The 10,472-nt window shown below is 55.9% G+C and overlaps 1 protein-coding gene across 1 annotated transcript; it reads left to right on the top strand.

Moving 5' to 3' along the window:
• Nucleotides 1–404: 404 nt before the first annotated feature.
• On the top strand, nt 405–5,744 carry PLK2 (polo like kinase 2). Its single transcript, XM_036280453.1, has 14 exons — nt 405–653; nt 837–944; nt 1,024–1,140; nt 1,601–1,730; nt 1,943–2,030; nt 2,481–2,576; nt 2,663–2,861; nt 2,946–3,093; nt 3,434–3,531; nt 3,851–3,980; nt 4,199–4,439; nt 4,528–4,657; nt 4,882–4,992; nt 5,117–5,744. The coding sequence occupies exons 1-14, from the start codon at nt 405–407 to the stop codon at nt 5,306–5,308; spliced, it is 2,037 nt and encodes a 678-aa protein (XP_036136346.1). The 3' UTR covers nt 5,309–5,744.
• Nucleotides 5,745–10,472: the final 4,728 nt, after the last annotated feature.

A 10,472-nucleotide genomic window follows, 5' to 3' on the forward strand; every position in this document is an offset into this window, starting at 1 on the left:
CCCGCACCGTCCCCGTCGGGCCGGCCCCAGGGACCCGCCGCGCGCTCGCTGCGCGTCCGCCAAGGCCCGCGAGGGGGCGCGCGTGCCCCGCACAGAGGGCGCGGCCCCGGCTTTGGGGGCCGGGCGGAGGCCACGCGGGCTGCGGGTCCCGGGGCGTCACCGCAGGGCTGTCAGGCTGCGGGAGGGACCGCGGGCGCGGGGACGGGGACGGGGACGGGGACGGCGCAGGCCCGGGGTCTGGCTTCAACCCCGGGGTTGCGAGCCCTCCGCGTCCCCGCCCCGGCGGATCCAGCCCGCGCGGCGGGGGGCGGGGCGCCGTGGTGACGTGTCGGGCGAGGCCCCGCCCCCCGCGGCGCGGATAAGAGGCCGCCCGGCGCCCGCACTCGCACAAGTGGACGCGGAGCATGGAGCTGCTGCGCACCATCGCCCACCCGCCGGCCGCGGGCGCCAAGGCCAGCGAGCAGCCGGGCAAGGCCGGCGGCGGGGACCCGAGGCGCCGGCGGCCGCCGCCCGCCGAGGAGCCGCCGCCCCGCGCGCAGGAGCCGCCGGCCGCCCCGCCGCAGCCCCGCCACCACGCGGGCGCCGAGGTGTCGCGGGTCGTCGTGGACCCCACGACGGGGCGGCGCTACTGCCGCGGCCGGGTGCTGGGCAAGGTGAGGCGGCGCTGCCCGGGCCCGGCCGCCCCTCCGGCCGGGCGGGGCGCGTCCGTCGGGAAGGGCTTCGGGCGCCGGCCCCTCCCCCGCCCGGCTCTGCCTTCTTAGTTCTGTTCGGGTTGAAGATCGTTCCTGCCGCCCGGGCTCCGGCGCTCAGCCCGTCTCGGCTTTGTTTCCTCGCAGGGCGGCTTTGCCAAGTGTTACGAGATGACAGACCTGACGAACAACAAGGTCTACGCCGCGAAAATCATCCCGCACAGCAGGGTCGCTAAGCCTCACCAGAGGGAGAAGGTGCGTGGGGGGTGGGCCGGCGCGGGGCTCCGGGCGCAGCGGCGGCCGGGCCGGTGCTGAGCCGCTGCCTTCCCCGCAGATCGACAAGGAGATCGAGCTGCACAGGCTTCTGCACCACAAGCACGTCGTCCAGTTCTACCACCACTTCGAGGACAAAGAGAACATCTACATCCTGCTGGAGTACTGCAGCCGGCGGGTGCGTGTGCGGGCTGGGCCCGGGTTGTGTGCGGGGACCGGCCGCCGGGGTTGTGTGCGGGGACCGGCCGCCCGGGTTGTGTGCGGGGACCGGCCGCCGGGGTTGTGTGTGGTGACCGGCCCCCGGGGTTCTGTGCGGGGACCGGCCCCCGGGGTTGTGTGCAGGGACCGGCCGCCCGGGGTTCTGTGCGGGGACCGGCCGCCCGGGTTGTGTGCGGGGACCGGCCGCCCGGGTTCTGTGCGGGGACCGGCCGCCCGGGGTTCTGTGCGGGGACCGGCCGCCCGGGGTTGTGTGCAGGGACTGGCCGCCCGGGTTCTGTGCGGACCGGCCGCCCGGGTTCTGTGTGGGGACCGGCCCCGGGGTTGTGTGTGGGGACCAGCCACCGGGGTTCTGTGTGGGGACCGGCCTCCCGTCCTGCCGCTGACACCCTGCGTGACAGCCTCTCCTCTCCTCCTCCTAGTCCATGGCTCACATCTTGAAAGCAAGAAAGGTGCTGACGGAGCCAGAAGTCCGATACTACCTCAGGCAGATTGTGTCGGGGCTGAAGTACCTTCACGAACAGGAAATCTTGCACCGGGATCTCAAACTGGGTGAGTCCTTACTCCAGACACCGACTGGGGGAGAGGTGTTCTCTTCTCTCCCGCGCCTTCGGCGCAGGCCCCTTGGCAGTCGGGGTCAGCCTGTGTAGCCCTGCTCTGAACGTGGCTGTAACATCAGCAGCTGGCTGCTGCCTCTGGGGTCGATGTGCGCGCCGCTGAGACCGCCATTCAAAGGGCTGGGGTTTGTGTCGTTTGGCCTCTAGGGAACTTTTTCATCAATGAGGCCATGGAGCTGAAAGTTGGGGACTTCGGTTTGGCAGCCAGGTTGGAGCCCTTGGAGCACAGGAGGAGGTAAGAGTCAGGAAGACCCGTCCTGGGGTTTTGTGCAGGTCCCATGTGCCCTTATTATCTCCCAGTTAATGTTTCCGAGAAGCTCAGTGGACTGTGCATAGACCACAACAATGGCAACTTGAGGAAACACTAGGCAGGCGCTCCCTGTAGGCCGGGCCAGAGCAGATGTCTGTGGTTGATTATGGAGGAAATCTCTTACATATGCCTGATCCGTAGAACGCCTGGTCTCCGTGGGTTAAAAAACACCGTGTCACGTGGGCTGAGGAAACTGTACATGCATTTAAAAAATTGCTAAAAACCACTTGGTCAAATGCAGTTGTTCAGATGCCAAAACCAGAAGTGCAATGTCTCCAAATAGAAATTCAAAGCAGCGCTTTCCAGGTTTATCAGGAAGCTAAGTTCAGACCAGACAGCCGTTCCTGATGAACCCTTCCTGTCTTGTCTTTGCAGAACAATATGCGGCACCCCAAATTATCTCTCCCCTGAAGTCCTCAACAAGCAGGGACATGGCTGCGAGTCAGACATCTGGGCGTTAGGCTGTGTAATGTAAGTGTCCAAGAGCCAATTTGGGTTTGGGCTCTAGCACTGGCAGAGTCGCTTTGTGACCTAAAGAGGCGTTTCCTTCCACTCAGGTACACAATGCTGCTGGGGAGACCCCCATTCGAAACGACAAACCTGAAGGAAACGTACAGGTGCATAAGGGAAGCCAGGTACTCCCTGCCGTCGTCCCTGCTGGGCCCGGCCAAGCACTTGATAGCCAGCATGTTGTCCAGGAACCCAGAGGACCGGCCCAGCTTGGATGACATCATCCGACATGAGTTTTTTTTGCAGGTGGGTGTGTGTCTCGGATCTTTGGATTATATGCTGTTAGTCCCATAACCAGCAGGTCACTGAAGTCTTTCTCGTGCTGCACAGGGCTTCACCCCAGACAGACTGTCTTCCAGCTGCTGCCACACGGCCCCGGACTTCCACCTGTCCAGCCCAGCCAAGAACTTCTTCAAGAAAGCCGCCGCTGCTCTTTTTGGTGGCAAAAAAGACAAAGCAAGATATATTGACACACACAGTAAGTTTTAAGACCTCTCACTGTTCCGTATCCAATATTATATTTAAGTTTGATAAGTTAGTTAAAAGAGGCTTTTGCATTAGTGTGATTTGACCAGTGAGCTTGTATACTGTTGAATTTTTTATGGCACAATGAATTCACACTGCAGAATGCGATTGGAAGCTTTCTGTGTCAGACACGTGTGCTGCTTGCATAATTGCAGCGAAGGCAATGATACAAATGCTGTTTCTGCCTTGGATGCTCACAGCTTGTTATTACTGCAAAATGAGGAAATATGCTAGCTCTGTCCCTACCTTGTTAGGATGGAATAACGCTCATAATTCTTTTCCTTGATTTACAGATAGAGTGTCTAAAGAAGATGATGAAATTTACAAGCTTAGGCATGATTTGAAAAAGGCTTCCATAACGCAGCAACCCAACAAACCCAGGACAGATGAGGTATGTTGGAAGAGACCAAAATAGATACAACACTTTGTATCGTTTTCATTCTCCGTTCACTGTCACTTGCTCTACCATATCATAGTTCAAGCATGTTGTATCCACGTAATTTTCTTTCAGCTCTTTAAAAGGAAACATTTTTGTCTTTTAGTTGAACAATACATGCAGTTGAGTTACTGCAATAGCTTTTACCTGGCTTGTGTCCATTGCTTTTGATTAGCTTTCCCAGCAGTTGCCACAATCCCATAGTCACCTAGGCTTCTCAGGCATCAGTGAATTTCAGATGTCTGACTCACTGCCTGGTCGTCCTCCTTCCCAGGAGCTCCCGCCCCCTCCCGCTGCAGTGGCTGGATCTGGACCGGCCGCGGCGGAGAGCAGGCAGCAGATGGGAGATGCGATCCGGATGATCGTCAGAGGGACGCTTGGCAGCTGCAGCAGCAGCAGTGAGTGTGAGTGTTCGTCCCGGCTCGGGTCTTAGAGCTTCGCTGCCGGTGCTCGGCCCAGGGTCTCGAGTGCTTCCCCAGCACCTCAGCCGGCACAGAAGGGCCCAGTGAGAGGAGCTGGGGGGGCCGGGGAGCACTTTGAGCTTGTCCTTACAGAGTGGGCGGAGGGAAGCAGCGTCTGTGAGGCCTGTTCTTGTTGATCATTCTGTCGTGTGACTGTCCAGGCCTTGAAGACAGCACCATGGGGAGTGTGGCGGACACGGTGGCCAGGGTGCTTCGTGGGTGTCTGGAGAACATGCCAGAAGCCGACGGCATTCCCAAGGAGCAGCTGAGCACGTCCTTCCAGTGGGTCACCAAGTGGGTGGATTACTCGAACAAGTACGGCTTCGGATACCAGCTCTCGGACCACACCGTGGGTGTGCTGTTCAACAACGGGGCGCACATGAGCCTCCTTCCCGACAGAAAGTGAGTGTGCGTCGCCGCGCGGCCGGCGCTGCAGTCTGCAGGGGGCGGTCTGGAAGCAGTGCCTGACTGTGCGCTCTCCCCCATCCAGGACTGTGCACTACTACGCAGAGCTCGGCCAGTGCTCCGTCCTCACGGCGACCGACGCCCCGGAGCAGTTCGTCGGCCAAGTGACGGTGCTGAAGTACTTCTCCCACTACATGGAGGAGAACCTCATGGACGTAAGCAGGGGCTCCGCACGCTGGTGTCTGGGGTGCAGTCCCGACTGGGCCCGCTGCGGCCTGGAAGCTGTCCTGCCTCCTCTGCTGAATCAGAGGCTCCGGGAGGCGGGGCAGGATCTCCAGGCATTTCTGGTGTTGGGTTCATTCTGAGAGGCGTTTGCTTTTATGGGTTTTGAGAGCCACTGCAGAATCTTTGCAGCTCTGTCTCTGCCCGTCTCTTCCAGGGTGGAGATCTGCCCAGTGTCACTGACATTCGAAGACCTCGGCTCTACCTCCTTCAGTGGCTGAAATCTGATAAGGCCTTGATGATGCTTTTCAATGACGGCACCTTCCAGGTACGTGTCCGCTGCAGGACGGTGCACACGGACCCTATAACACGACTGTCCCGGTGCAGTCAGTGACTCGGCCTTTTCATTGTTAATTTTAAGAGAGATCTGATTCTTTGTCTACTTTTTCAAGGTGAATTTCTACCACGACCACACGAAAATAATCATCTGTAGCCAAAACGAGGAATACCTGCTCACGTACATCAACGAGGACAGGATTTCCACCACGTTCCGACTGACGACGCTGCTGCTGTCGGGCTGCTCGTCAGAACTGAAGCAGCGGATGGAGTACGCCCTGAACATGCTCCTGCAGAGGTGCAACTAGCGGCTCCGAGCGGGCCGGACCTCGCCTGTGCGCTGTGCGGGCGCGCTGAGGACGGGCAGTGGTGGTACGAAGACCGTCCCCCCGGCAGCTGGACTCCCGGGGACGCCGTGCTTGACCTGGACCGTGCGAGGGAGCCAGAGTGCGGTTTTACCTGCCGCACCTGTTCGAGAAGGTGTTCCGGACAATTTCACAGAAAGGTGCATTGACTCGTAACTTCTCTCTGTTGAGAGCACTTCGGACCGAGGACTTGGAACTGTGAACACGCTCCCTGAAGGGGAGGGAGAAGGGAGGAAGCTCCCGTGTCCTTTACAAGCTGTAACTGGAGCAGCTTTTGGCTGCTTAACTGTGAACTATGGCCATATATAATTTTTTTGGTTAATTTTTGGAGAAACTTGTGGCTGGAAAAGTGCATTCCTGTTAATAAACTTTTTATTTATTACAGCCCAAAGAGCAGTATTTATTACCAAATGTTCTTTTTTTTTTTTTTTCATGTTGACCATTTTAAACGGTTGGCAATAAAGCGTGTGAAAAGCTGCAACACTTCGGTCCTGTGGTCGGTCTGTCGTGGCGCGTGGCGGGGAGCCGCCTCGGATCTGGACTCCGCGATGCTTTGCACGGAGACACGTCCTAGGGAGTTAGAGCTTTGCTTTCCTGGTGGTAGTTTCCAGGAGATCAGGGGCGATCGTGCTTGACAAGCGTAACAAAATGCTGCTCTTCTTACAAACACAGGCCTCCTCGACTCAACCCTGGTTTCTCTCCGGAGCATTTCCTCAGAACGCGTCCAGCTCGGAGCTGACGGCCGCTGTGATCTGATGTAAACAGACCTCTGCTGTTAAGTGTCAGCAGGTAGAGGAAGTTTATCTTAATGTGGGCAGAACGCTGTGCTGCACAGGCGCATACCACCAGGTGCATTACTCAGCGCAGACCTGCCCGAACACCTCCCGTGCCGCGGGCAGGGCCGGTGCGCCGCACGGTGGGGGAGCCGTTTCGTTCCCTTCAGGTACTTGGTGCTGAGGATGGTGGGAATCAGGCAGTTTCCAACGTTCAAGTTCTCTCAGGGGCACGTCCGAGCTCCTCCTGTCTCGGCGGGTCGGCTGCTGGACAGGCACAGAGTCACCTGTCGCTGTGACCTGACAGTGACGTGTGAAACGCAGGTGCTTTTGTTGGACTGTAACCTGTGAGGAAACAGCTCCCACACTGCAGGGCCAGGGTCACACTGTGGTCCTGTACCGTGTGGTGCAGTTTTACATGTCTCTGAGCAGTGACAAACCACCTGGTCTGTTTTATCAATGAAAGTCAGAGCTCTGGAGAATTTGTGCTGGATGGTGCACAGGTCCGGGCTGCTGGCTGGACCTCTCTGGCCACCTACACAATGTGAGTCTTTGTAACAGGGCGACAGCCATCGCTGGAAAGAAAGAGATAATTACACTAATAGCTGGGTGTGCAAAAGTGGGATCTATTCTTAGGAGCAGAGAAGAAGAAAATAGGAGTTTGCAAATGGTGAGAAATGTTCTTTCATTCTGAGTTGCGCAGCGTGAGACTATAATGCTTCACAGTTTCAAAATACCCACTTACCCATTCCTGTGTGCACGGAGGGTCTGCGGTGGCCGGGCCAGGAGCAGCGTGGAGCCTCTGCCTGCCCTGCAGGAGGCCCCAGCCTGCTCGAGGAGACAGGACATTTACCTGTGAGTCTGGTAAGCGCCATGATGTAATGACACAGGTATGCAGGGGTGTTCTGGGAACCACACCGAGAAGAAGGATCATGAGGGAGGAGCCCCAGGCATGGGGTGGGTGCAGAGCAGAGTCCAGAGGAGGAAATCTTTTTATTGGGTTTTGAAAGATGAGTGGGGTGCAGCAGAAGTGAGAGGCAGGGAAGGGTGTGATAAGCAGTGGGAATTGCATGTGCAGAGGCCTGAGGGTGAGAGAGTTCACAGTGGAAGTGGGGGTGTGCTCTGCAGTGAAGGCTGGCTGAACGCAGCCACGCCCTGTGCCCGCCGGGGCCTGTGGGCCGCACACAGAGCTCTGTGGTCTCTGAAAGGTTTTCAGGAGGAAAGTGACCTAGGATTTCAGTTTATATAATTCATTCTGGGGCCCAGAGGAGTGGGAAGGGAGGTGGAGAAAGGAGACCCAAGCAGGTATCCCCTTGGCCCATCTGGGTCCTGCCAGTGCCCCGCGCTGGCTCCAGGCCTGGCTCCGGCAGCCGAGTGTCGCTCGAATGAACGAGTGACCGCAGCTTAGCGAGGGCGTCAGAAGTGGACTTGGATGGCACCTGACGGCGAAGCCTGAGGAGGAGGGAGGGGCTTACCCTGATGGGTGGGAGTGGTCCCTGGGAAAGGGCGTGTCCTGTGGGCCAGGAAGGGAAATACACTGGAATGCAGAGGGAGCAGCCTATCAGGAAAACAGTGAGTTTAGGCCGTGTCGAATCCGACCGGTGCTGGGTGCCCAGAGAGGCCCAGAGAACAGGTGAATATACATGTTCACATCTTGAGAGAACAAGATGTGGGAGCAACCAGGTTTGGGGTGACATCGCAGGCATGGATGAGGGCACCTCAGATGGGTCCCTTTCACCCCTCCTCCCAGCAGCATTCTGGTGCTGAGAGCCGATGCATCGAACAGAACAGCTATTGAACAGGTATTGAAGACCTTCGAAGGGGGAAGGAGGACACGAAATTCCCAAATCCCACCTCTGCCGAACCGAGGGGACCTGGAGTCCACGAAACGATGCCAAATAACAGACGCGCTTCCTGACGCCTTGGGTCCTTGAGGGTGTTTCTCGGCGTCTCCAAACCTGGAGGGGTAGAGGCTGAGACAGACAGCATGGAGAAGCACAGGAATGGTTTCCGACCGCTAGAAACGCAAGAGGAAATTCGTGTGAAGGGCTGGCAAGCTCTTAGAGCCCCGGCTGGGAATCGCAGACTGGGTTATAGCACGTTGTCAAAGAACTGTCATCGCCGCCTTATTGGGAGCTTTCGGATAGAAGCGAACATTTGTACCCACCTTCCTCCGAGAAACTTCAAGCTCAGCTGGGCCAGTCACCTGGAGCCGATGGGATGGGACACGCCCTCCCTGCACTGTGCACCGACCGCCAAGCCCACGCAGGCCCCAGGCGTGGGGACGAAAACCGCCTCCCTGGTCAGGTGAGGCTAAAGCCGGGTTCATGTGTACAAGTGATATCTAGGATGACTGGGGAGAGGACTTCACCAAGAACACCTCTCTCGGGTGTCCACGTGTGAGCGGTTTGAAAGGTTAGAGGGTTCCACCAAGGCGCGGATGACTTCTTTGCTTCACGATTTCTACCTAATCGGCACAAGGCGATTACATTCATCTCCCGTCATTCTCTCGATTCACGATGAAATCCGCAATTGAAGTGGATTTGGAAGTTCTGCAGATGAGGACTAAGAGGTCCTTTGTTCGATGTGAACTGCTGGTCCGATATCAGTTTCACTGGCGGCTGTCATTTAATCCGCCTTGTTCCCAAGTCCACACTTGTCGGTCGATCCCGTTTGCCAGCTCTGAGCACCTGAGCTGCGGCTCACCGCCTCACTGCCTTTGCCACGCGGACGGCACGGAGCCGACCAGCAGCGGTGAGGCCCCCGAGAGCCTGGACCTTGGGCTCCCATGACTGGCCTCCATCCTCCCACCACTGCCCTGCAAGCCACTGGCTGTGCTGCGGAGAGATTAGGGACTCAGCTCGCAAGAATGTTCTCCACAGGGATTAGTCACCGGGACGGCTGAGCGGCTGCATTGCCCAACAGAGGCACCAGGCTGGTCGGTTTTATCTAAATAAGGTACTTGGACTTGAAGCAGTTAAATCTTCCTGCAAATACAAATTTTTGTATCTTGACTATGTAAAAAAAAAGGGAAACTTCTGACTTTTGTGCAATCTGATATATAGCTCTCAGCACCCCCCACAAATATTTGTCTTGCGTGGCTCAAGTTAAACAGCCCACCTGGCACTACAGAAATGTGTTCACTTCGATACGATAATTCAAATCTGAATTAAAAAATGCTTTTACAAACGCATTCAGAGATAGCAGTGAAACCATGGTGGTTTGCTCCAAATGTAAGAATATAAATTAATGTATTTTCAAAGTCCTAATGTGTGAAACATTAGTTATCTTCAAAGAAAATATGCAAGTTATATTTTTTTGTTTAAACTACAGAACTTACAACAACAACAAAATCAGTGACCCAAATAAGAAACATTTGTGGCTCAAACAAAGGTAAACAGATTATGAAAGTATATGATATAGCAGAAAAAGCTTAGAATGTAATCAGACCTCAGGCTTGGGTGTCTGGGCCAGTGCTCGGTACGTAGGACGGACACTGCTGCTGGATTCTTCTCTGCTGAGAAACAGTGCTAATAAAAACTGCATTAGAATCTATTAGGTTGAACAAAGGTATATTGACAATATTTGACCATTTTAACCTAGAACAAAAGCCATTTCTTATCATTCGGAAGAATAACAAAGAGGAAAAATGACAATGTAAGTTTTCTCCTGTTTGGTGTTGTCTCTATTGACATGTCCCTGCCTTACTGCCTCTTCGTGTCGTGTGCACCTCTGGTTGCCTGTGTCCCATGTCACAGGTGCAAGGGTCACTCAGTCAGGGGTACAGCTTAACAGTTGATCTGTCTCAGCACTTTCGTGGGTAATTGCTGCGCCCGTCCTGCTCCGGGGAGCCCAGCCCACAGGGCCCAAAGCGAGAGCAGTTGATTTCCTGCGGCTGACAGAACAGAGGCCACACGCACGTCCCCACGTCTGAGGCAGCCTTCGCGGCTTCTCCTTGTTACAGTCCCCTCGCAACTACATTAAAAGAGTTTCCCAACTTTTCTAAGGGATACAAATTTCTTTGATATCATAAAATATTCATTGAAAAACATTCACTGGCAAATTGTTTTGGGAAATCCCAACTCAGTGGAAGCCGGTGTTGCTTTGGGACTCAGGGAGCTTCCGTAAGCGGCACCCGCCCTGAGCCACGCCCGGAGGGACCCGCGCAGGGTCTCCAACCGTCTCAGCCCTGGACACTAGTTCCCTTGGATTAACTTTTAAGATTACAAGGAATGTTCTTGGAATAGAGTTTGCAGTGTGTGTGGTAATTGTCCTTGATAACCCAAATCTACACTTAAAAGATCTTGAACCGACCAGATACGTTGGGATGAAAG

Source organism: Molossus molossus, unplaced genomic scaffold, assembly GCF_014108415.1.
Source record: "Molossus molossus isolate mMolMol1 unplaced genomic scaffold, mMolMol1.p scaffold_m16_p_3, whole genome shotgun sequence".
Lineage (NCBI taxonomy): Eukaryota > Metazoa > Chordata > Mammalia > Chiroptera > Molossidae > Molossus > Molossus molossus.